Genomic DNA, 26,829 nt, shown 5'->3' on the forward strand with positions numbered 1-26,829 from the left:
ACTTTTGATGAAACAGAATACGCAAATTTCGCGTTGAGTGTCAGTAGCGGGCAAAATTATAAACATATCAGTTGTGCGTCAGATACGGGATTTTTTCATGTCGGCGTAACCTTTTTTCATGCATTTAAAATAGCAAAAGCTAAATGTATTTCCTGGATCATTTTTTTCCAATTTCACTACAGCTCTAACACAACATTCGTCGTCATCTGTCGACCTTATGAGCCTTCCATAAATTCAAAATTGTCTAAACCCGTTATTTTATAACAACTGAATACCATATGGCATATTCAAGATTTATATCACTAATCAGTCACACAAATCGCTAAATTTTGACAGAAAAGAAACACTTCTAATACCGTTCAGAAAACTAAACAGTAAGAGTCTGAATCCTATATACAGAACATCATGCTCATGTACGAGTATAAAGGCGCTTTGACGACACATTGTTTACCAGTGCATTGTTAAGTCTGAATGCTCGCGCATGTTGACACACCAAAACAGCATACGTCACAGCGTGGAAACGTTTATGTGAACAATACACTGAAATCTTAAGTAAACACACATTTGACGCAGGCGATCAGAGACCAAGTGATTAGGATAGAAGTCGAAGGGATAAACAAAATGGCGGACCAGGTTAAACTCTGGCTACACTGCGTTATCTTTTTGGTTTTATTACAAATACAGGTGAGATTTTATCCTGATATTATCCATGATAAGTTCATTTATTTACGGATTTAAACGGAAAGTTGGTATTTAACAGTTTCTGTGGGACTGAGGAGGTTAGGGACGTAGTCGTTACGGATAAAGGAAAGTAACTTCGATTTTCCATTTTCATCAAATTACAGTTATCGGCTTTGATTGCACTGGTATTTTAAAGTAGCCACCTTCCGAAAAGTGACCTCTCACTGATATCAGGAAATGGGAATTGATATGGACGAAGTGGGATTAGGTCTTGTAGAAATAATACCGGTGATACATGCTAGTGTTATGTCCAACAGAGGGTTAGGTGTCTAGAAGTGATATAATATAGTGACTGATTACCCTCTAGAAGATTGATTTTTCATTAAATATTTTAAAATGTGTCCCTGGATAATGCATGGCACTTGTCTGCCCTTCGCGTAAGGGAAAAGTGTACATAACTTCAATCCACGGCCCTGGTAAAGAGTAGTGACTGATGCAGATTCGATGTTTGTGATGATGCCCCAGAAAACACTGTTCTAAGAATGGTGAAAAACCACTGGCATTCAAGATTCTGCTGTCATTGGACTGGCTCATTTTTCAATTTTCATTTGCATTTTCCACGACTTCTTTTACCGGTTGTGAAAATTCAAGCAAGTCTCAGAAAATGACCACAATTTCATCCAAACATCTATAGACTAAGAGTGGTAGAGACTCTACTACTCTTTCATCTAGACTAATCCATTACTTGTTCCCGTTAGACGAAATAGGCGCCGTGAAGACTTCTATTCTTCATCAGTTTAATAAATAATGACGTGGGCGTCATTGTCTTTTCCTAAAACACATATACACAAGAGCGTACGTCCATAGCCTGTTCTATATGTAATGATATTAGACTAGAAGGTGTTAAAGTTTGTTAATATTCTCTTTAGGGAACTGAAGGATGTTACAGCCTGTACTACAATTGCTGGTATTCTTTGTGGTACTTTTGGTGAGTAGATTTATTTGTTAGTTTATTTTTAATGTTTTATTTGTTTACAGAACATATCCAACTGATTAAAACGCACTCATGTGCTCTCTCTCTCTCTCTCTCTCTCTCTCTCTCACACACACACACTCACACACACACACACACACACACACAGACGAGCGCCTTTTTTACATCTTTTAACTTGATTATGAAACTGGTGTATTTCAAGAAGGCGCGTCACATTACTATGGAGATTCGTTTATAGTTAATCAAACATGTTTCACGTATTTTCAGGGTCTGCATTTTCATAGTGATAGCTGTTGTAATTGGTATCTGTGGTGGAGTAGCACGTAAGCGCCATTTGGCAAGACAGAGAATTACAGTAACAACTACCCCAGTGGCCCCACAAAGCAACGGTAAATAGCTAAAGGAACCGTGTGTGTGTGTGTGTGTGTGTGTGTGTGTGTGTGTGTGTCGGTGTGTTTGAGAAAAAGATGAAAAAAGAAGATAAGGTATATTTGTTTTAAATGTTAAATACAAAAACAAGGAATGGCATATCACACACACATCTTTTGTTAAATACAGTTTATAAATAATTTCTTAAATTTTAGTAATAAACCTTATATTGACATCGAGCTTTGCTGTTTCAGTCGTGATGAGCGTTACCAACACTCACAATGTACAAAGTCACATGGTACAGCCGCCCCCTTACCAGGCTTACCAGCCCCCACCAGCATACCAACCCCCCAAGAGCAACTACCCCCCTCCCGGAATGGGAGCCTACCCACCCCCTGGGGGTTGTTACCCTGCTGGAGGAGGAATGGACCCTGCTTACCCACCGCCAGGTAACACTGTCGCTATCCTTTAGTTCGGAACTCTCACCCTCTGGTATTCTGTAGTAAATTAGTGTAGAAATACTCAACACTAACATTTTGCGAGAGGAACTTTGTGTGACGGTTTCTCACCTGTAACAATCGTGATTTGTTTCGGAGTGAAATGTCTTGAATCAGTGCAGCACAGCTGGTGACCCAGGTGAACTAAATCAGCATTTTAATTACTATGTTATTAAAAACTTAATAAATTGATTTTAATATAGCATAATGGATTTAAATAATTTACTGGGCCACATGTATCTGTTACATCAGCTAACGTCATTTAATCTACACTTGCGTGAAGTAATTAGATTAATTTACATAGTATAATTGCAGCAGTATTATATAAGAATAATGCTCTAACACAATAGGACCTTTTTTCTGTAATCCCCTCAAACATATGTTCAACGTAAAACAGGCTTTTTTGCCTGTCTCTTTTATGAAAAACTCATTGTCTAATACAATATTAAAAAAAAAAGATGGTTAAATACGTGAGGTATGCCTGCATACATGTATATCTCGTGTAATATACCGAGAATGTTTAAATCAACATCCACATTTTTTCATTGGCTAATTAAGTGTCATCTGGGTTCTTTCTGCATTCCAGGCCCACAGTACTCACAACCGTATGCCTCAACGGGGATTGGCCAGCCTTCGTATGGATACGCATTTCCTTGAAACTAGAGATTTTTAAAAACTATATCATATCATGTCCACAGACGGGAGCTAGCTTTCAGCGCAGGACAATGTTAGCAAGATCGCCTTCATCTTCCTCTTTTTCTAACCATATCCCTCTGTAGGGATGGCATGGTATTCTAGAGTAAACGAGAGGCCCTTCTAGTTTTTTAACTAGGTAAAGAGATGCATGGGCACATTCTTTTTTCTCGTCTTTCCCATTAAATAGCGAGAAAGCATTTTCGGATTATATGGCATCCCTTCTGAATACAGGAATGTTTTATTATATTAAGCTTACCTTAAGCAACTTTAAGGCAACTTATATTTAGTAAGGATTAAGACAAATATTTGTTTTAACCTTCCGATGCAAACAAACGTAATCCGCGAAACAGAGCCTGCATTGTAGGGATATTCTTCCAGCTTATATCATTATGTATTTATCTTGAAATATTTCGTAAATGATGTTTTTATCTGTGATATTATTTGGATCGTATATGCCACATTAGTCGGTGTTTTAGCTTCAATGTTACTTGCAAGTGTAGCGACGTCTGCCATTTTTTCGTGTAAAACTGATATACTATTTTAAAGTATGTGCTCTCCGTGGGGGGTAACTTTTATATTCAGTATATTTGGAAAAATATAATAATGGCTTCAACTTATTGAATCTCCCAAAAGCAAACTTTGCATGTTTACAGCAGGTTGTCAGAATTGTTTAACTGTTATCTGGTAATGTAATACGTCAGGTGTAATCCAACGCTTCTATTTTTATTCCAAGCTCGTGTTTTATTCAAATGTATACATATAATGTATATATATGAAGGAGTTGTGTGAATTTGCATTTCTAGTAAATTTACCACGAAGAAATGTGTTATAAGAACCATAAGGTATAAACAACTGGGTAATCTTAAGTTCTTCCAGCTAGCCAGCCACCGTTTTAAGGTAGGCCTAGCCAAAAAACCCTCCTGTTTATATACGACACTTACAGATTTTCTAATAAATATGTTATTTTCTCATATCATCGTGCTTATCGCCTGCTGTTGTATATGATCACTTCATCCACGCGGGTTTATTGACATAAAAAACAAAACAAAACAAAAAAATGACAATAAGGTTGAACAGAGTCAACAGATTATCGAAAATTATGATACAGTAGTTTTTCGCTTCATTGTGCTTGTTGTAATTTTTGTTGTTACTTTGACCAAGGAGTTATAACACTCCTTGCTTTGACCATCCTCGTACCGCTTGATGAAAATGATCTTGAAATATCAAACCAAAATCTTTTTATCACGCCTGAGCGCAGTTCAGTTCATATCATACGTTTGTCTTCGTACGTTTCCCAATTATTCCTTAAATATATATATACAGACTGAAATTTATTGATAACTATAATGAGTTCTGGTGCGATGTGACCATTGGAATACTATCACGTTTCCAATGATTTGTACATGCAATCCACGTCCTACGTGCAAGCCTATCCTTACGTCACGCTAACCTTCACTTATAGAAATCTAATGGAGGGCGGATTTTCTGTTAAAAGGACCCTCATTTTCGTCACACCCGCTCCGCAATTCTGCAATGTTCAGGGACGGGTCAAGCACACAGCCTTATCTTTACGTGTATATAGCGGCATCATAGACTCCTTCCTTGCTTCTTGTTTGTTTTTGGAGAAGGGGAGAAATAACGCTGTTCTATTTATTTACGAAAAATAAGGCAAGCTGTAGATACATAGTGTGTGATCCGTCTGTGCTTCAAGAACATTATGGGCTGAATAAAAAGAACGTCCCGTTTTAGCCTTTCAAAATATAAAATAAAAAGGCGCTGTGAAAAATGATGAGCTTCAAATAGTAGGTCCCGCAATTACCGGTAGCTCAACTTAAATAAGTGGATTTGGACGTTATATTTTCAATCTTTGTTAACTTCATCAGTCAACTTCATCAGTCAAAATCAATATTTTTTTTATTTTTTCAAACCACTCATATTTCACCCCTCACGTACCCGGGTCAGAATACGGTAAACACGAATCAGCTGATGCTCTTGCTGAGATAAGCGTTCAAGAAAAGTGGGCTCACTGTCAATAAGCTCAGTGAGGCTGAAGGTTAACGAAGACGAAAGGTAGGCTGTCCATCTCTCGTCCACTCTCATTAGATAACATGCTGAGGGTCATCTATTATAACCAACTCTTAACGCGGTAAACTCGGGCATTAACTGATACAAGGGGGCGAAATTTGCCCAAGGTTTTCTTGCTATCTTCCCCAACGTTAACATAACGTGTCGCCTGTGATAAGTAGAAGAATAAGGTCTTAAGCGAAGGTGAGAGCTGATATCAGTGCAACTTTGACGGCAGCGCTAAAACCCATTTTGCATAGGACGGCGTCCTTTCTGCGTCCGTTGTGCGACCATGATGCTGGCTGTTGTCGTAGAAAGGAGGTACAAGAACTGCTTTAGTTGCAGAATGATGAGGATGAAAATGGACAAATATTTGTTCTTCGAAACTGTAAAAAGAGAAATTAATGTTAATATTATTGTATGTTATCATTAATTATGATAACCCTAACATATTGTAATACTCCATAACTTAATAATATAAATTAACACACTTTATCTCTTATCAAAATCGCAATTAAGGCTCTCCTGTAGTCATTTTCCATAAGCAATCTGTTGCACCCTGTATGTTTTCCCAAAGAAAAGCATGTGCATTCTTGTGAATATACTTAGTTAAAAGAAAATCGTTAGTTTTTATAAAAAGTTTCTTTGTCAGAGAAGTTTTTCGATAAATATATATTCTTGAATACAGAAGACATTTAAGACTCACAAGTGTGATTTATGGCGAAATAAAGATATATATGTATATGTATATCTTTATCAATTCAGGTAATTCTTGTTATCAGTCTAGTTGAGGTAACCGGGTAGTGTGCGTTATTTTAACCCGCTTCGTACAAGATGCGCTGCGGCCAAAATGCACAGAACGCAGACGTCCGCATTTTTAATCAACAGTGGTTGATAAATGTTGCATTTCACTTTTTTAATCTACAACTCATCAGATTAGTAAAATACCTCTTGGATTTAAGTGGCAGTAACCATTTTACACGACACGTGAAATTAAAAAAAAAAAAAGAAATTGTAACTCTGAAAGTATATGATGAAGTTTCATCCACACGTGACGTCATAGCGAGAAAAGTTCACGACATTGGCTCTGAAAACATGTATTAAGACTTGACAGTATCACTTTATGCTCGTATGTCCATCATCTTATCAACTCACTTTAACTGGCTAGTCAATCCCACGTGTTGTGGCGCGTGTGTTTGTACACGTGCTGTGTTTTACATAAATACAGCTTCATATTTGGTTTTTAGTTACAAGACCGTTTCTAATTGCCGGACGCTACTCGTCCTTTTTGCAGTGTACACGCAAGAGAAAAAATGTCAGAATTTCACGAAGTGGACGAAACGCATGAACGGGCGCCCCTGATCTCCAAAGATTTTGCAGAGACGTCACTCTCTAATAGAAAAACAACCAGCTATAGCGCCCTGAGTATTGAAAAAGGACACCCGAATGGAGGATTTCACGGCAGTTCCATGGGACACGACAAACAGCCCAATGGCTTTATGAACGGGAAAGTCAGTCACGGTGGAGGTGAACACGGGTATATGTTCGGTGGACGGAAAAGAGTCCTATCGACTAGACTCAGTTTCTCCGAGTCGTTCGATAAAATCAAGCTTACCTGGCACGATATCAATGTGTTTGTCCCGCCGCCTGAGCGGAAGTGGTTTCATTGCCTTAGAAACGGAGACGGGAGAGCCGAACCTGGGGCCAAGCAGATTCTGAGCAATGGTAAGAAAACATTTTTTCTCTTTATTTCCTTCTTATCTTTGGTTATCTCTAAAACCAAATTGAGAGATGAAAGTGGGATATGATGCTTTTTATCCAATTTCCTTGTGTTTTTCTTTTTTTTTAATTTGCTATAACATTATTTATAAAGCGCTAAACTGAAAGTCTTGATGTTTCTGCATGTTTCTCTTTTTCCATTTTTTTTCAATATTCAGGGATCTAAAATAGTTAGAACGTTTCAGGATGCTATAAGTTAGGTTACTGTAGTCAGTAATATACATAGCAATCTCAAATAAGTGGACTTCAGATAAAAATTAACGATATATGATCATTGCACAAGTTCATTTCACTCCAAATTTCAGAGCCACATAGACTGGCTTTCATTCAATTCCCTTGTAAATGATTAATTTCATTTGCTCCAAGGGTAAAAAAAATGGGACGCTTAAGTTAAAAGTGTCATTTTTACATGTCTTTTTTTGGCCAATAACTTAGGTTTCAAAAATATTTGTCAAATAATTTTAGGGTTCTGTGAAGTGGTTGAAGTGGGTTACTGCAACCTTTAACCTACCAAAGAACACCAAACCAGAAATATGCAGATAAAACGCTATTTGGTCATAAAAATATTTTATATAAACAGTTTACAAATTCCTCATCTTTACACGAACTTGCATCATGTGGGCTTTCGAAAAGCGTTTAAAAACAAGGGTCAGGAGCACCAAAGACGGTCACATTCATTGACAGCCTCCCCAGCCAAGTCAATCCCCAATTTTCACATTGCTACACAAGTAAGCTTATCAATATGCACACTACACTTAGAGTGTTCACTTGATAGAAGTGTTTGTTAACGTTGATAGCGCGTTCAGTCTTACTTGGGGAGAAAACAGAGATTTAAGATCCGAGATCTCTGGCTCTTAGCCAAGGATAACTTTTTTTTCGTAGACGGCGTACCGGGTATCAGCTCTCACTGTACCAAATGTTGCGTTAGATTTAGATCTTTCTCTATACAGCGTCATCAATGTACAATGTATAAATACACATGGTTTAAGGCGAATTAAGTCAACCCTTTTATTGGGTCAGACATACGTCAGTAAATATGACATGACCAATGCCGACTACTGTCAAATACAGTTCCTTTATATCGTCAGACCACAAACAAAAATATTTTATCATACATTTAGTTCAGTCATATTGGCGGATACCGTAGGGGGTAGTAAATGTACACCCCTTTTACTTCACTAAATCACGTTTATATATGGAACTTAGATTTGTGCCGTTCTTGTGTGTCATTCTGTAACTTCAGGCTTTTCCCGCTAGTCTTTCTACAAATGAGAATGCCCAAGATGTACAGTTGCTGAAAATACTCCACAGCACTTGGCGTTCAAGGTTTCGGGTCTTATAGGGGTTTATCAGTGGGGCCGTTTACCTTTAAAACGCGTCATTTTCCAGCCGTATCATAAGATGAAAGCGACAATACGTTATCTACGAGGCGATTGATTTCTTTTCCGCACCTTTGGAGACCTTTAGATATACAAGTGTAAATATAACTACTATTTATAAATGACAGGTGCGTAAGAAGGGTGATACAGCTATCAAGAAAGTGCCTCATCATAGTTATGTGCACAAATATAGGGTCAGAAACTGGACCAGGTTTTCCCTCTGTGTGTGACGAAATGACTTGCAACCCTAGACGGTTTCACTTAGTCAAAGATTGGGCAAAACACTTATATTTTCTCATGGCCAGAAATGCGCAGCATTCACGCGATACGCGAGGGCGCTACAGTAGGGCTTCACGTGACTCAACTAGCCAATCACAGCACAACAATGGCATCGCACACAGACTATGTGATAAGTGCTCAGCCCATTGTCAAGTAGTGTTAGTTCATGGTAACAAGCGTCTGACATGTGCAGAGAAGTTTATTGTAATATATATTGTTATTATTGTTACATTATTAAATCTAACTCTGTATCCAAGTAGTAACTATCCTGTACCAAGTCAGGTACTGATGATGTGCAGAGGTCGTGTATTCAATAATAAGCCATTACCACTAATTTATAACTTTAATTTTGTTTAATATGTTATTCTTGAAAGAGTTCATGAAATATTATTTTAATTTGTTAAATCGTGATCTTATTCTTTTTATATTCAAATAATTGAATAATGTGGGTAAAATTGGTCTTCCACTTCTTATTTGCATTTTTCCTTTACTACAAGATTTTTTTTTTTTTTGGAACAGTTGCAGCATTAAAATTTAAAATAAATAGCAATTTGAAAAATAAAGCATTTTGCATTATTATTAAATGATGATAGGAATTTTGGATTAAGAGATTAGTTAAATACTGAGGAGTGATATTGTCAGTCAATTTATGAATCTGATAATATGATTGAAAATACTGTTTGAATTCTTGGCCTTGCACTGTGCATTTTCACATTTGTGCCAAGTGATTTTTCGGACTCCATTGTACAGTGGTAAAAGTTCTTCAATTGCTATGAAATTTTTTTATCAGAGTCTGTATGGTGCTGCTATCTGCTGGTGCTATCGGCAACAAATTAGTTTGCCTTTGTTTCTGAGTGAATCAACGTCTAAAATCACTATTTCTGAAAATATTTACGTTTTGCTGAGGGTGGGCTAGGCAATGCACAGCACACTTTTTAGTACGTGTGTACAACAGAATTTTTTAAAAAACCCTAGCGATATTTGGTCAGGAGTTGCTTGAAGCATAGCACAGAGTTGCTGTCTATCGGCATCAGGCCGTTAGTTTGTCAATTATCGTGAATTACCCACGAATCGCGAACCCATTCATTTCCTATGGCAATCCAGCAACTCATTAAAAGTGCACGCATGCGCAGTGGGCTAAGCATGATGTCATGCAGCGCATTTCTGGGGATGACAAAATGGAGACCTTAAATTGCCCTTTAAAATGTGTATTATTGCATTCTTCATGCCACCTATCAAGGACCTCCAACAACTAGTTGTAGGTACTACTACTACTATTATTTGTTTGGTATTTTAAGAAATAATTTTAAAAACGAAATGTAGACAACTAAAATCAGTGTTCTAGAGCAAAGATATTAAAAGAGGACCCTGACACGACAAACACATGACATTTTAGAGAATCAGACGATTTATCAATAATGTATGTTGGTCAAAATGTAATGAAGACAGCCTTTTTACTCCATAAAATTTCTTTTTTCGCCCTTACAGTAAGCGGTTACGTGGAACCTGGAACACTTCTAGCTATACTGGGGGCAAGGTGAGACATTTCACGATATTTCCCAATCAGAAGTTTCATGTCATCTTCATAACAGTGGTAGTTCCTGAAGTTTACTAGAAGTAGACAGAATATAATATAATGCGTTAAGATATTGACCGTTTGAAGTAACTGGAGAATGAAGTAAAATAAAATATCTGTCTCGAACCCTCTGTCTCGATCCAGAATCCAAAATATAAGAAGATAAAAGGTAGTCACATATCTTAAAAAGTCAATCCCAAAGTTAGACACAGATTTATAAATCGCCACCTTACTTGATTGTTTTTGTACCAACAGCGGTGCTGGCAAAACTACCCTCCTGAACGTGCTCAATTCTCGCAACCGTGGTAACTTGATTGTTGATGGCGACATACGTGTCAATGACAAGTTGATAGGCAAAGGGATCACCAGTGTGTCTGCGTACGTCCAACAGGATGACGTATTCGTAGGGGCGCTCAAGGTGAAGGAACACCTGTGGTTTCAGGTTTGTATTCTTGCTCTCTTTAAGTCCTCTTTCCTTTTCTGTGATCTGGTCTCTTTTCTTTCTTTTCTATATTGTTTTCTTTTATTTTTTCATTCTATTTTTCTGTTTTCTAAAGTATTGTTTTCTTTTCCCCCTATCTTTCCGTCTCTCTCTCTCTCTCTCTCTCTCTCTCCTTTCGGTACGGGTTCAGATTTATTACAGTTGATCAAGCATAGGACCGGCAGCCAACTGATAACACTGAGACTTACACTGTTCTCCATAGGCAATGCTCCGCATGGATCCAGAGATATCTTTTAAAGACAGGGAGAGAAGAATGAAAGAAGTGATGCATGAGGTGAGACAACAGTATTAGCACAATCGGCGCAGTCACACCTATCACAGTTTAAACTGTAAAAAAATGTTAAAGGCATACCTTTCTACCCGGAGTTTGATGCCTAGTGTGAAGCCAGTCAACTTTTCTTTATCCTTATGCACTGTAGATAATGAAGGGCAGATCAAAACATTTTTAGTTCTAATGTTCAATTTGTCCGTTGTTCATTTCTTCATCACTCTTTTTTTTCTTCCAGATGAGTCTGACCAAGTGTCAGGACACCAGTATAGGTATACCAGGGAGGGTGAAAGGCATTTCTGGAGGCGAGATGAAGAGGCTGTCATTTGCCGCTGAGGTCAGTGAGATGTTATTTTTTCCTTTTAAAAAACTCTCTCGGGGGGCGATCGTCTTGTATATAAATCGTGATATTCAGAACTGAAAGATCTACACATGCAATGTATACAACGGGTGTATTTTTTACCAGCAAGCAGACCTATGCATTGTAGAATCTTTCTCCTTCTTAATCTATTAACATTTGGTGAACGAAGTGAGTTTCCAAAAACTTTTGAAATCAGAGTAACCAAGTGCCCTATATAGCCATTTGCTCTAATTGCAGTTGCTGACCAACCCCCCTTTGATGTTTTGCGACGAGCCGACCTCGGGGCTGGACAGCTACATGGCCCAAAATGTGGTGGACACACTGAAGAGAATGGCAGCTACAGGGAAAACTGTCGTCTGCACCATCCACCAGCCGTCGTCCGAAGTGTTTGCCATGTTTGATAGGTGATGCTTCTTTGACTTGATCAGGCAGAAAACATCAAATAATGTTTAAAAAAACGGCACCACTGCCATGCGTTCCTTTGAGACACAAAAACCAACATTTTAATCGTAATTGATTACTATGACGTTTTCCCTTTTAACAAAAAAACGTAGTATTCAATGGTTAGATATGAAATGAACTTAAATGTTTATGTACATTATTGAAGAATATTGCTGATGGCCGAGGGCAGAGTGGCATACATGGGCCCAGCAAAGGACACATTAGAATACTTCAAGAGGCGAGTAACAGTTTTGATATCAGTCAGAGTGTTGTTAAAATTCATTTTTACGTGTACTACACGTACAATGTAGGCAGGATGTCATTTTCTTCCAAATCATACGATGCACGGTACAATATTTCTCAAGATTGAAAAGTGATTATTCTAATAGTCAGATGTGAAGTATTTTATTTTTAACCATTTAACGGAAAAGACTGGCGTTAGTATTTGGACACACGTAATGTTTTTATTCATTAACCTTTCCTTATTCATTTCTTATGCAAAAAAGAATTCACATTACAAACATTGTCAAAATACAAACAGGCAAGACTAGCTGACAGTACATGAATTGACTTGCTGTAACGCTTGTGTAATCTCTATGTTTTAATTATATTTTAACTCCGTGTGTAGCGGTGGCTTCACCTGTCCCGTAAACTATAACCCGGCTGACTTCTTCATCCACACCCTGGCTATTGTACCGGGAGAGGAGGCGGAGTGTCAGGATATCGTCAGGGTTGGTTTTTAAAATTTTCTTATTGATTTTATTCTCTCTTGTTTGAACCTTCAACATTGTGCTGTAGAATGGCATCGCATAAAGTTACCAGAAAAGTGACAATCTGATGGAATTGGTTTTGATTGGACGGTCCATAAACTTGCATTCATTTCCAATGGCAGTATCAAAGCTGAACAGCAAAGCAGAATAAAGCAGAAAGTAAATTTGACTACCTTTCAATACCGTTGGTCCTCCAGTGAAAGCTACCTGATAAACGACCGAAATGTATTCAATTTAAATCTGTCTGTCCCATCACATAGTGCCTTACTTCTCATTTCTAAGGTTAAAATACCTTTGTTGGATATTATGTGCCATATTTTACCTATTTCTCTGTCTATTTCTCACACTTTACTCACCTTTTTGTGTCTGTTGTTTCTTTCAGCGAGTTTGTCATCAGTACCAGAACTCGGATTACCGTGACGCCGTCTTGAAGAAGGTGGCCAAAAATTATTCTGATCACACCCAGGTAAGTTTAACGTCCAAAATGTATTTTACAAAGGGTCTTAACTAATTTCAAAACTGGTTAATATGAGGAAGAGCACATCCGTTATCTTAAAATAAATCTTTTATAGATGCTTATAACTTAAATTATATGCGAAAATGAATTCAATTTATATTAACTTAAATGCGGAACGGTACCCCAGACACATCATTTCCATTTCAAATAAAATATATTCTCTTGTAAATTATTTTTCAGTATGAAGAGGCATTTGCAGACAGATCACCGTAAGAAATATTTACATATTGCTTACTTTCCACAAGATTGCTTTATCTTTTTTGTATTAAATACAACCACTAGCTAAAGCTTACATTATCAAGTGGTCTGAAGATCGAAATATATTATACTCCGTGTAACTTGGCTCTTTGAGCCCGGATTTCGAGTTACAGGTAGGCAATGTTAATATTAATTTCAGCGTATAAAATGAATAAGCTTGTACCTTAAAAATTGTTCAAGATAAACGATACTCTGAATCAATATAAGGTGTTACCATCATTCCACTGTTACCAGATACAAGGCCACGTGGCTTGAACAGTTTCGCGCTGTCACCTGGCGGTGTGGTCTGTCTAACATACGAAACCCAGGAATTACCAGAACGAGGCTGTTCCAGACATTGGTAAGTTTTAGCAATCACTAGTCTAGATTATAATTGATATAATATCTGATATGTTCACATTCCGCTAAGCTGTTTTTTTCTTAAAGAGTGATTTAAATTTAATTAATTAAGTTTGATTAATTAACATTGATTAAAACAATAAACTATTAACGGACAACAATGTAACTGTGCAACGTCTGTTGTTCAACTAGTAGTTGTAAAACGTGTTTTGAGTCCATTGGTCCTTAAAGTAAGTGGAAATATACCAGTAAATTATGGTGGCTGACGCCTGTCTATACTAAGTGTAGACATAATTTGTCTTATAATTTGCTGCAGGATACAGTTTTATTTTTTATAGTCATAGCAAGACTATACATGTTTATTAAAAATTGGCTTGTGACAAGGGAAAAAACAATTCTGTTTGATGCTTAGAAATGTCTCTTCAGTTCATTTCACTTCTTGTGGGCGCCATCTATTGGCAGCAGCCGAACACGTCTACTGCGGTACAGAATATTAACGGTGCCCTCTTTATTTGGATAACTAACATGACAGCTGCTAATTGCTTTAATGTTGTGAACGTAAGTTTTTTATGGTTAATTGGCGTCACACTCCAATTTTCAAGAAAGGACATCCCATGTATCCGTACTTACTGACTAATGTGATGAAGCTAATGGAAAACCTTTCTGAAAACAAGGGTATGACGTCATTTAAATTTTGAAAAACAGTCTCCAAAAATTTACTTCATGTTTTATACCATCATTTCAGTTTATCGCCGTGGTTGTCGGTTTGATTTATTGGCAGCAGCCAAACAGCCAAGCAGCCGTTCAGAACATCAATGGAGCCATGTTTCTGTGGCTGACCAATATGACGTTTGCCAACTGCCTCAATGTTGTCAACGTAAGCGTCATTTGGAGCTTCACTGATGTTTACACATAAAACTAATTTACACAGCCAGCGTTCTATCTGATATAAAATAAATATATAAATATATTACGTTCATTTGATTCCCCAAGAAGACCAAAACAATGTGGCCAACCGAAACTTTTTAACAAATGTCATTCATTTTTTTCTGAGTGGCTCAAATGTTGACAATTTTTTGCATTCCCGTCCGTTTTGGATGCAATGATGTCACCAGTACTTAAGAATGGGCAATTTTACATTTATTCGATGTTAGAATTTAAAAACGGTATTTCATGATGATACTTGTGAAAAAGGGTAAAAGCTAAACCGTTCTGAAATGGGTTCCGGTCAGCCACAGAAACCGAACACTTTTCCTTTTAACAACATTTTGGCAATACTTCAAAACTTTATGAATGTTTTACAAAGTTCTCTTGTTATATGTACACAATATTTTATTTCTCGTTTTACTAATTTGATTAAGCCTATATATTATTTGAATTTACTTATATTACACCGACTGGTCGTGTGCAACGTACATTACCTGCATGTGAGATCTGCCCTTATTATGTCTGTTATATGATATGATATATATGATAGTGTCGATACCGAGTGTACTTGCACTTCCAGACGTTCCCATTAGAAATGCCTGTATTCCGCAGAGAACACCACAACGGCATGTACAGAGCCGATGTTTACTTCCTGGGCAAAATGGCTGCTGAGGTAGAATTTCTATTAAAAATGCTAACCACAAGAACGACGGCACTGAAATTTTGTGATGTATTTTGTGATGAATTTGATTGATTGGTTGTGGATGTTAGCGTTATTTTAATTGATATACAGTACTTCACTGATGAAAGTGTTCATTAGCAGTCAATGGTTGTGTAGGCAATCATTGCAGCAAGTTTGTTAATTTTTTTCTTGTTATCATCATTATTATTATTATTATTATTTTTTTTTTTTTTGGGGTGGGGGGGATACAAAATATGGTAAGATGTTACTATGGCGTGTAACATATACAGGTACAGACGTTTTCCAACTCGGTAATATAATCATTTATGACATTTTTCACAAAATATACTATTTAAAAGTAGAAACCACTGGTAACTGGTTACAATGTACCATCTGGCAAGTGTTAAAGTGTGGTTAGACATCTTCACATTACAAATGTAAAATTTTCCGATAATGTTGAGTGGAATTCAATTTCAGCTTCCCATATTCCTGTTCCTGCCAGTGATATTCGTGACTATCAGCTATTGGATGATAGGTAGGCCACGTTACTTTCTCTCATGGTGGAGTTTGTGAAAATACTTTAATGGTAGAAGTGCCATTTTTTGAAAAAATTGCAATCAGTATATTTTTACCGAAATGTTTTTGAAGTGGTTGCATTTATCAAAGTCGCTTTCTCTGTCTGGATATGAAATTTTATTTTCTTCACAGGTCTGTACCCGACGGCCGATGCCTTCTTCTACTCCATGGCAGTTGTGACACTAGTAACTCTGGTCGCCGTTTCTTGGGGTAAACAAGACTTCACATTGTTAAAAAAAACTTCCGAAATGTTTTAAAAAAATAAATAGTATTCCCATTATATTAATTCTGTTATCCTTTATATGTACGACTTTGAATGTATGCTAGTACGTGTAATTGTGTTTTTTGACAATTTTCTTCACAATTAATCTTCACAATAAAACATCTTTACTCCAGGTTACATTGTATCATGCGTCACAGACGACATTGTCATCAGTACAGCTATAGCGCCACCTTCAATAATGCCGTTACTGCTGTTTGGTGGGTTCTTCTTGAACAACGCGTGAGTAAAAATTGGCTTCATTTTCAATAATGTTTGCTGCCTCAGCCCCCCCTTCTCTCACCCCACCCCCGCAATAAATGGCAGAGCCATTAAGAATTAAGACTGGACACATGCTCCGTCTTCTCAAATGGCCAACATCTCCTGACCAAGGCCATTCAAGTATTTTACCCTCATGTGCTATGATCGTCCTATATAAGCTGCTTCCATATCCCATGCAGATCCATCCGTTGGGCAATATCCTCTTGCTTGTGAGATACAGGACAATGTTGCTATTTTCATTTGGTTATTTTTGCTCATTATTATTTCGTAACCTAATTATTTTACACACTGACATTACCAAAGAACTTACAGCTAAATATCTATATGCAATAATGTGATTTCAAGAGACGTAGATGACCAATGAAAACTTGGCCTGAAATGGGTTTTGTAAATCAAAGAACATTTCCAAAATATTGTGTCTTGTGATATTATTATTATTATTGTTATTGTTATTGGACAGAAATTGGTACTCACATATTTCAAATGTGTTGCAAGCCATGTTATATAATCGCACTCTATTTTAGGTCTATTCCTCCGTACTTTACATGGCTGAGTTCCATATCGTGGTTTACATACGCCAATGAGCTTTTGGTTACTAACCAATGGGCGAATTATGGGAACATTAGTAAGATATATCTTTATTTGTCGTAATATTTTATTTGGCAATTTTTTGCTGTATTCTGTGAACACGAATCACGTAGAATTCGGTTGCTTAGCAATCTGTCGTTGTTTAGGTGGTATAAATGATAAAAAATGTCGAAAAAGTAAATCGGTTTGGTAAACTCTCAAAACGAAGTAAAGGGCTTACGTTTGTAGGGGGAAAGGTGAAAGAATAGTTTAAAAGTTAAAATTTTAGATGCTGTCCATTAAAAGTCTACTATCCGGCACTTGTTTTATCTCCGCCTGTCTCTTTCTATCGCTCTCTCTCTCCCTCTCTTACTGTGATGCCACATTACAATTCCAGCTTGCGCAGGAGCGGACAGTACACGATGTTACCAAGACGGACATGACGTCATAAGCAGCCTTGCCTTCACAGTGGTAATGTTCTGTTGATTTTTCAATATGTTGTATTAATAATACATGGTGCAATGTGTAAAATGTTAAAACAATTGTGTAACAGACAAAATATAAACGAAAAATGAATATATTTTTGTGATATCTAAATCTGTGAAATTGTTGTTGGTCGTGTGTTGATAAAACAGCTTGATATTTTTTTTTCTTTTTCAGTCGGATGAAACGCTCAACTGGGTCGTTCTTGGTGCTATGATCCTCATCTTCAGAATATTTGCTTTCATTTGCTTTCTACTGCGATCGTACAAAAAGTAGACTGACCTTCGATAGCGTTTTCCTGACGCAAAAAACTTTAAAAAAAGGAGGATGCAGCAAACGTGTGCTCCACCAACGTTTTTCTTTTAATTATCCGTCCTCTCTGTTGATTCGTTTAATTTACATATATATATTTATGTTTTGTTATTCATCAGTTTTTATTCCCATATTTGTCTTATTATTTGTTTATTCAATTAAATTTTATGCAAAATACCATCATCTCTTGCTCTGACACTGAAGGCAAAATTTTAAAATTTATCTAGTAGTATACCTCGTGTGGTTAGCTATGACATTGAAACGAGGCGAGTTGACGGTCAACAATCTCGGAAATGGTACAAGACAAGAAATGACGTGGATTTTTACACGTGGTTATTCTTATAATTCTTTACAGTACTAGTGACAGCGATGGACTTTGCTATACATTACGTATGGACATATACTGTTGGCAGGATTATTTCAGTAGTAACGCGAAGGAAACGTGACGTACGTGGAATCTTTGCCGATAGCGACAAGCATGTTCATTATACCTGTAAGGTATATTACAAATTTACTAGAGACAAAACAAGGTGTATGTATGATATATATGCAAGCTTTATTTAGTGTTGATATCTTTAATAACAGTAAATACGTAGACTGAAAATAAAGTCATATGCTTTCAATATAAAGGCATCATTCTACTCTACCTGTAAAATAAAATAAGTACAAATTTGGTCATACAGTTATATTCATACTTCTGTAAAAAAGCACTTTTCATAACAAAGGGTATATTCAGCAAAATTGTCCTTTTTCATCCCTTGGCGAATTTTCTTCAGTAGTGTAATCATGTGAGAAATGATCGCATGGCTCTTCGTGGTTATAACGCAATTTCTGGTGAACATTTTCACAAGATTAACTGTCGTAACAATAGCACAAGCCTTAAAAAGTCCTTTACCATTTACACTGGGTATTTAGGTGGCCAAATAATTTTACACAATTTTTACTTCACCAGAAATATAATCATAAGTATTACTTTAACGTACAGTTTATTTTTATTGCACCACGATTAGAGTAGAAATGTTATCAAAGACAGAATGATGACTTTGTTTTAGAATTGCTTATTTTAAGGCTTTGCGAACAGAAACCGTGGTTCAATTTTTGACAAACATGACTCGTGTTTTTTAACCTCTCGTGAGCAATTTTCATCTGGCACTGATCCAATGTCAATGCGACGATACCCTCTTCTCATTTCAACCGTTTGTGCAACCGTGCTTGTGGATTCGGGATCTGATTCCTGGAATGAAAATTTACATTTGGTATCACATGTTGGCATGATGTGGCCTAGTTGATTAAGACATACTGATCAAAATTAAGAAAATGACAAGAGATATTTACTGCAACTAAAACAATTCCTCTCTCGTTCTTTCTTTCGTTCATTCTAAACCATTATTGTAAAATAACTGGAAAAATATCTCCAGTAGGCGTATAAGATTAAAAACATATGAATTACCACTGGACGTCTAACATAGATATGTTCCCCTACGTACAAAATGTCACCCCCACCACGTTTACGCGTACTGCTACAAGGGCACCCATAGTTTTAACTTAAAATAAAAACTAGGAAACCGATCGTCGTGTACATTTGCGATGCGAGTAGTATGACATTGACCTACCCAGCATAAGCATTATATACTTCAACGCAAGTTTTTTGATTTTGAGGCTCCTAAGTGAGAGGGATACATTTTGTACCAAAGGGTTGACATAGATAAGAGTTTTGACCCGCCGAATAGCCAAAAGGTTGGGTTGTTCCATGAGAATCAGTGGAGGGTTAGACATCATGACCAAATAGGAACATAGGCAAGATTGCCTGGTAAGGCCGACCAAAGGAAACAACACCCAGAGAAGAGAGATTGCCAATACGCCTCCCTCGTAGAAAGCATTTCGTGATATTTAAAAGCTTGAGTAAACTTTTACAAAAACAAACCATTTTCTGAGTTTACCGTCAGAAGACGTTTGCACAGTTGTCGATTTGGCAGGGTTTCTGTTAGGAGACCAGCGATCACTGCCAGGAACCGTGTACGTCAAATCAGATGGTATACCAGAACTCTGGCATAGACACCAGGCAATGACTGGGCATTGACAGTGTTCACAGACAAGAAGTGGTTAAAGGTTATCAGGATTATGGACGCTTACGGATTTGGAGAACAGTTGGTAAGAAGTATCTTTCAAAAGTTCTGCCTCTGGTCGACAGGACGCACCCCACATACGTCTTGTACATTGGATGTATTGGCTACCATGGTGAAGGCGAGCTCTCAGTGGTCACGAGAACCTTAATAAAGACCCATGCCACCAAATACTGGAAAGGAAACTAAAGAAATTATGTCGATAATATATTTGGTGGCCATGATCACCCATTTATGCATCAGTTTGATAACGCTACTCCGCGTAAAACCCAACGCAACAATAGGCTTTTTATATGCCAGCCAGACCCTGACCCCGATAGCTCAATCCCTATATCAGAAAACTTTTCTCGGAAATGGATAACTGAGGCATAATTCTGCAAACAAAAATGTCCTCATACTATCTTTGCACCGTGTGTGAAAAGCCCTCATTGCACAAAAGTTACAGAGCTTTTTAACCAAACGCACAGACGAGTCAGATGGGTCCTCCAATCCTGAGGACACTGTTCAAAATACCAAAATGTGACATTGAATTTTACTATTGTAAGCTTCTTCGTTGGTATTACAATCAGTACATTTTTGCGAAAGAAATCCTTTTAGAAGTTAGATAAAAAAAAATTGGCTCATGACATCATTTTCTGTATAATGTATTTTACGCCCTGCGTTAGGGGTGACAATTTCTTGCTAGGGGAGTATAGAATTCGCTTTACACATTTACTTATTCAATTAACCTATTGATTTACTATATGGTAATAAGTTTGGCTTGGTGTGACACGTTTCAAATACCTTTCCTTTAAAATCAAAAAAGTTCATATAAGCATTTCGAAGTCAAACATACATGTATTTTAACTGAAATACCACAATCGGTTTTAAATATGAAAATGCTAGACCAAAAAGAAAAATTCAGAAAGATATTACCGAAAAACAGAGTTTTGAAAAATTTACATCTTTTATACTCACACTGTTTAGACAGCAACAAAGTAGAGCTACACAAGGCAACAGTGTAACGAACACAACAACAGTGTAGAAAAAGCCAACGGGCAGCGGAGTAATTGGACAGTTGTGGGCGTGGTCGCAGTACATGTAGAAGTAACCCTTCTCTGGGAGGCGATACCCACGTTGTTGTTGTTGTTGTTGGCCGTGTCTGGTTTGTTTAAAATGGAATTTGGCGCAGATCTTGTAGCAGCAGGAGCGGACTCAGTAGCGTTGTCGCTGTTATGTCTCTGGGAGACCGATCCATTTCCGATAGAGGGCGCCGAGGTATTCGTGTTATTGGTAAAAGAGGAAGTGGCATGGGGTGTTAAAATTATCAGTATGGCGGTAATACTGCACAAAACCCCGCATGTATCCATTGGCTGAGATTGATCTGAAAAACGAAGACAAAATGCCCACATGGAAGGATCGACGGGGTGAGAAAATTTACGAAGATTGCCTTTTGCGTATCAAATGGATAATTTGGTTTTAATTACAGACTTGACATTTAAAATGTGATATTTCAGTTTCAAGGGTACGCCTGGGTAAATGCGTTTATTTAACTCCCATCTAATATTAGATATATGAATGCACAAGTGTGTAGTCAGGTGCGTAGCTACCAATTAATTGACTACCATTTCTGTTGCACTGCTGCATTGTTTGAATAGCAGGTTTGAATATCTGACGATCTCTGATATGAGGAACCCACTGTAAACAGCAAAACATCGTCGTCTTTTTTTTCTAATGAATTTGGGACCGTGATCGTTTCTGGGTACAACAATAAAACTGCGTGGTTTCCTTTATTACTGAGGTCAGATTTCACTTCTACCGCTCAAGTTGTCAAAATACAACATTAGTCAAAAAGGTTGTCCCACCCCCATTTCAAAGTACTTTTATTTACAAATGATCACCTCACAGCTGTGAACTGTTAGAAATAGTGCTTTTCATTACGGATACCGTGTCTAACATGGTTAATGGTTAAAAAAATACAAAATAGTGGTGAAAATATACACATTTTATACCATTTAGTAAAATTTATAAGAGGTACCCCCTCAAATCGACTGTTTCACTGTGACAACTACAGATGTAAAGAAATGTCTATAAAATTGAAAAGACGCCATCAAATGTCACCAAATTCACACACAATTAATTTGGTCACTGAGTGACCGAAAGCTCTGTAATGTACAGTTTCAAGTGAGTGTAGTAGATTTTATAAAACAATTAAGACCTGGTGACCAGAAGGATTTACTGTATCATTCACATTTTGGCAGGTGTTGTATATTTGAATATGTTTGTAAATTGTCAATATGAAAATCACCAAACATCGGAAGTTCATTAATGATGAGTTAGAAATTAAACCTCCCCTATCTATGATGAAAAAATTGCAACTTTGAGGCCTGTCTTTCCAAAATTAAGGCGAAATTATCAACCACACAGCCATAGATTAGTAAACATTTTTACAGTGTATACACAGCAGCAAACCCAATCAAATAAAATAATCAATACGTTAACTCCTTCTGTGAAGGAGTACGTGAAAGATATGGGTCACGTAGTGGTTTAGTGTTTATTCTTGTTTGCTACTTTGTATGTCTCATTTATGAAATAAGCAACATTTGTTCTCTTGGAAGTTAAATTTACTATTCATCTAGATTATACAACTATACCTTACACATGGAAATTATTATAATATAAATACTTAATTTCACAAAACATTATTCTAACAGCAGTGGGCGTGTACCAGTGCTACAAGTACAGTACCTCTCGATTTTACATCAAATGAATGGCGTCGAATATTCACCTCGAATACGTAGGCCCTACTTGGTAACTGCCTAACAAACTTGACTTACCCTGTTGACTTATTATTATGTGCAGGATAATTAAGATCACCACAAGCGTACTCCAGTGTATGCAGAAAGACTGAACTACATGTACATGAATGCCAACGCTATCAAAAAACAATGATAAGAAATAGACAAGTTAACACATAAATAAATAAATGAGGCTCATGCAGGCTCACATGAGAAAAATTCATCGTGTGGAGAACTAGTCGGTGCTTATACAATCATATAAGCAAGCATAACTGAGATATCGGGGCAAGTGTTAATTTCTTCTCATAACTTTCTTTTTAACAAATCAATCTGTAACGCTAACTGGTCTGTTATACTACGAGATGGGAGAAGAGGATGATTTCCATGTTAGGCACGTATTTTTTTGTACATCTACATGATGCATTATAGTGGGGTAAAGTAAATATTAAGTATAGTGGGATTGAACAGTTTTGTCTGGGTCATTGATAAGCAATAAAAATAGATCAGCTGTAGGTTTAGGTCTCTTGAAAGTCTGTCATTTGGGGACAATTGAAGTGGGTCTTCATTGCAGGCTCAAAAAAGCTATATCAAGCTATATAATCAAGCAAAAAGGCCACAATCGACCCTAAGATCCATCAGAGAAAAATTCAAAAATTATATTCCCGTCCTACAACGCAATTTTCGCTGCATCCTAAATTTTAACGAATTTCTCGATTTAAATCGGATAAAAATATCACCATGTTAATAACTTGATTATAAGGAAATGAAATATACAAAAATAATAATAATTCCAGTATTTAGCAGTCCGAACACGAAACACGGTTCCTAGTCGGTGAGCGATCCACTTTCAGATAAATTCGGTTGTCTCCTTGATCGGTTTACCATTCTAAAGCACTTAAATGACTTAATCATACTACATCTGTGCACCAAAAACGAAAGCAAATACTAAAGAACATAAGAGCATAGTAATAAAGAATGTTGTAATTGCTGTTTCAAAAATATTGTTTCATTCAAGATATAAAGATATTTTGCCGATTCATTTTTTTTTTTGTTTGTTTTAGCAATAAAAAATTATTTTTCTAGCATCTTTTTTGCTACTACAGAAGCTTTAAAACTGTAAACACATATCACAGCCCACACTTTAACAGCTGTGAGGTCAATCTATCGCGTACCTCTCTGCAGCCTCAACGGTCTACGTGCAGTTGTAAATAAATTTTCCCGAAGATAAATGACATGAAATTCATATGTAAAAACCATATTTGTGACCACTGAATGCAGGTTCACCATTTTACATGGGCAATATCTTATCCTAGATAATCTCTCTTTGCCAGAAGAAACTCACACCAAGCTGCTGTCAATCTGTCAAGATAGTATATTTAGAATTTAAAGGATGAAGAGTAACCAGAAGTAACTGGCTCTATCTCTGACAACAAAACACTTGACTGGGTCTTCCCACCTGCTGACACTATTGAAAAAAAATAGCAGCATCATATACATGTACAAATGTACTTAACCACTGTAGGCCTAGAGGCCAGTATTGTCTGACTCCAGTTGCTTTCCTTCAATGATATACCAGCAGGTTTCATCAGAGGATTTCCCACAAATCTGTTAAAATTCTGGGACAATATTGACTTTAAGGAAGAAACTCTCACTGGGGCTGGAACTACCCACAATTCTAATAGCATAACGCTTCAAAGAGAGCACCTAAATGTGTCACTGCCAAGCCAAGGGAGACAGTCGTTGACGAAAAAGAAAGTCTTTGCGATTACAAGAAACAGTCCTGAGTTTAACATACCTATAGAAATCAATATCAACATGTATGATGATTAGAATAATGCTGTGACTTTTTACAATGAGATTTAAATATGAATGGAGCTCCCATGCAGTACGTGTAATATATTCTCTTTTCTGTATATTAGGGTTGACACTTTTCAGCAAACTAAGGGAGTAATGTATTAGTTTGAAACATTTATTTAATAGAGTAACCTATTGATTTACTATATGGTGATCAGTTTGATTTGGTGTGGCACTTTTCAAAAAGCAATACTTTTCCTTCATGATCAAAGAAGTTCATATAAGCAGTTTGAAGTAAACCTATCTGTATTTTCATTGAAATAACAAAGCGGGGGTTAAAAGATGATAATGGTACATGTAGACCCCTCCCACCCAAAAAAAAAATAAAAAAAAAAAATCAGGAAATAAACTTGCTGAAAAACAGAGTTTTACAACGTTTAACTTAAAATTTACATCTTTTACTTACTCTGTTACATAAGCAACACAGTAGGCCTACAGTAACCAACACTGCAACGAACACAGCAACAGAGCAGGTAAAGCCATTCATCGCAGTACATATACCTTTGGTACCGGCAGTTGTGGGCATGGTCGCGGTAGAAGTAACCGTTCTCTGGGAGGCGATACCCATGTTGTTGTTGTTGTTGGCCATGTCCGGCTTGTTTATGCTGGAAATTGGCGCAGATCTTGAAGCAGTTGGGGCGGGCTCAGTGGCGTTGCCGCTGCTAGGTCTCTGGGAGACCGATCCATTTCCAGTAGAGAACACTGAGATACTCGTGTAATTGGTATAAGAGGAAGGGACGTGAGGTGTTAAAACTATCAGTATGGCGGAAACAGTGCACAAAACAACGCATGTATCCATTGGCTGAGAGCGATCTGAAAGATTAAAACAAAATGCACACATGTGTGAGGAAATTTACCACGGTTGCCTTTTGCAAAACTAATGGGCATGATTTTGGTTTTAATTAGTTTCAGGAGGGTGGTTTTGATAAATTTCATCATACTGTATAAACCTGCTATTGTAGGACAGAATGCCATCAAAGATAATAGTTAAGTTAGCCATTGATATACAAATTAAAATGTACACATAACGGGAATTAGACTGTTATTTGGGTTAAATATTAAAAGTATAAAATTGCGTCATGTCGATATTACAGGTAGATTGCTGATACACGGTAGTTGTACTACCGATGATGACCTACATTATGTCTTACCTACATTAGGTCTAATTCAAGGTTAAGAGTTTGATCTGAATGCGTGGACTATCGTCTGGACCAGTGGCGGATTTAGAGGGGTCAATTTCACCTTCGATTTCTGGTCCTCTCTTGAAATTAAAATGTTCACTAGCTGAATCATAGTTACCATCATTCTCTGAAACTCGACTGTGCGATTTAAACAAACACTTATTTCCCAAAACGAATGAGGTCACCTGATTTAGTGTCCTTGCTGATGTTGTACGTATCATGTGCTACACATTTCTGTTCACCTTGACGTTAAGATTATTTTTTATCTGGTTTGTCAGGATAATATGACTATACCTTACACATGAAGGTTTGATTCTTCCAGCCTGATATCAAAATGGACGCGTACCACTCGGTTTCACATCAAATGAAGTGCGTCGGTTGAAAACTCATGATGACAGATTCACCCCGAATAACTTCCTAGCCGCTGCTTATACCCCCTTTACACTGGACGGCGTCCTTTCTGCGTCCTCTCTGCGACCATGAAATTTGGCAACGCTGTGGTCTTAATAAGGAGGCACGAGCATGGATTTTGTATCAGAATGAATGCTCAATGAACAGCAAGTTGTCGGCACGTAAAGTATTATAATTTTTTAACTCTCAAATGGGGCCGGACTGCTGGACGCAGAGAGGACGCCGTCCAGTGTAAAGGGGGCTTTACCTTGTCATCTTTGTTTACCTCAATGATTTAAAAGCCGGAAAAGGAAGCCAAGGCGCTGCAATCTAGCTTAACAGGATTACTTTGTTTACGTCGACCTACATAGCTGACAAAAACAGATAAAAAATAGATAAAAGGAGCCCCGGCCTCAACTACAGTGGAATGTTTCTTATCATTTTTAGTGCAGATTAATTTTGTTTGGCTTTATTAATAAAAAAATATGTCATTGAGTTATAAAAATATCCAGTCAGATGTCATCCAAAGAAAGAACACCCTCGGAAAACCATATCAACAGTTTGTTGACAGTATGAAGTTTAAGCTAAGATATTGTAGAAAATGACAGCCTCCGGACAGTGATATGCTACAGATACAAAGAGCTCA

General features: G+C 37.1%; 2 protein-coding genes and 1 long non-coding RNA gene across 7 annotated transcripts; 2 read left to right on the top strand and 1 right to left on the bottom strand.

Annotated features, from left to right (window-relative positions):
• Positions 1-540: 540 nt before the first annotated feature.
• On the top strand, positions 541-4,218 carry LOC106159494 (uncharacterized). Its single transcript, XM_013535792.3, has 5 exons — positions 541-684; positions 1,611-1,669; positions 1,943-2,064; positions 2,299-2,493; positions 3,128-4,218. Exons 1-5 carry the CDS (start codon positions 622-624, stop codon positions 3,196-3,198), a joined length of 510 nt encoding a protein of 169 aa, XP_013391246.2. The 5' UTR covers positions 541-621; the 3' UTR covers positions 3,199-4,218.
• Positions 4,219-5,179: 961 nt separating this feature from the next.
• LOC106159490 (protein white) lies at positions 5,180-18,532 on the top strand. 3 transcript variants are annotated; one of them, XM_087013668.1, is made up of 20 exons: positions 5,180-5,307; positions 6,596-7,026; positions 10,227-10,275; positions 10,570-10,756; positions 11,019-11,090; positions 11,323-11,421; positions 11,683-11,849; positions 12,053-12,124; positions 12,515-12,617; positions 13,039-13,122; positions 13,354-13,382; positions 13,666-13,771; positions 14,516-14,647; positions 15,278-15,370; positions 15,857-15,914; positions 16,088-16,165; positions 16,352-16,457; positions 17,021-17,121; positions 17,461-17,534; positions 17,724-18,532. In XM_087013668.1, exons 2-20 carry the CDS (start codon positions 6,615-6,617, stop codon positions 17,820-17,822), a joined length of 2,121 nt encoding a protein of 706 aa, XP_086869794.1. In that variant the 5' UTR covers positions 5,180-5,307; positions 6,596-6,614; the 3' UTR covers positions 17,823-18,532. The 3 variants fall into 3 exon arrangements, with proteins under 3 accessions (XP_086869794.1, XP_086869795.1, XP_013391243.2); XM_087013669.1 differs by lacking the exons at positions 5,180-5,307; positions 14,516-14,647 and adding an exon at positions 14,197-14,328 and having other exon boundaries at positions 6,364-7,026; XM_013535789.2 differs by lacking the exon at positions 5,180-5,307 and having other exon boundaries at positions 6,370-7,026.
• On the bottom strand, positions 18,396-26,451 carry LOC106159497 (uncharacterized). Of its 3 annotated transcripts, XR_015334637.1 has the most exons (6): positions 26,088-26,451; positions 25,764-25,873; positions 25,114-25,425; positions 20,939-21,344; positions 19,992-20,154; positions 18,396-19,092 (listed from the first exon to the last, which is right to left on the bottom strand). It is a non-coding gene; the product is annotated as an uncharacterized LOC106159497 (long non-coding RNA). The 3 variants fall into 3 exon arrangements; XR_015334635.1 differs by lacking the exon at positions 19,992-20,154; XR_015334636.1 differs by lacking the exons at positions 19,992-20,154; positions 20,939-21,344 and having other exon boundaries at positions 25,019-25,425.
• Between the last annotated feature and the right edge of the window lie 378 nt (positions 26,452-26,829).

Source organism: Lingula anatina, chromosome 5 (genome assembly GCF_051362555.1).
Source record: "Lingula anatina isolate TDL-2025a chromosome 5, LinAna3.0, whole genome shotgun sequence".
NCBI lineage: Eukaryota > Metazoa > Brachiopoda > Lingulata > Lingulida > Lingulidae > Lingula > Lingula anatina.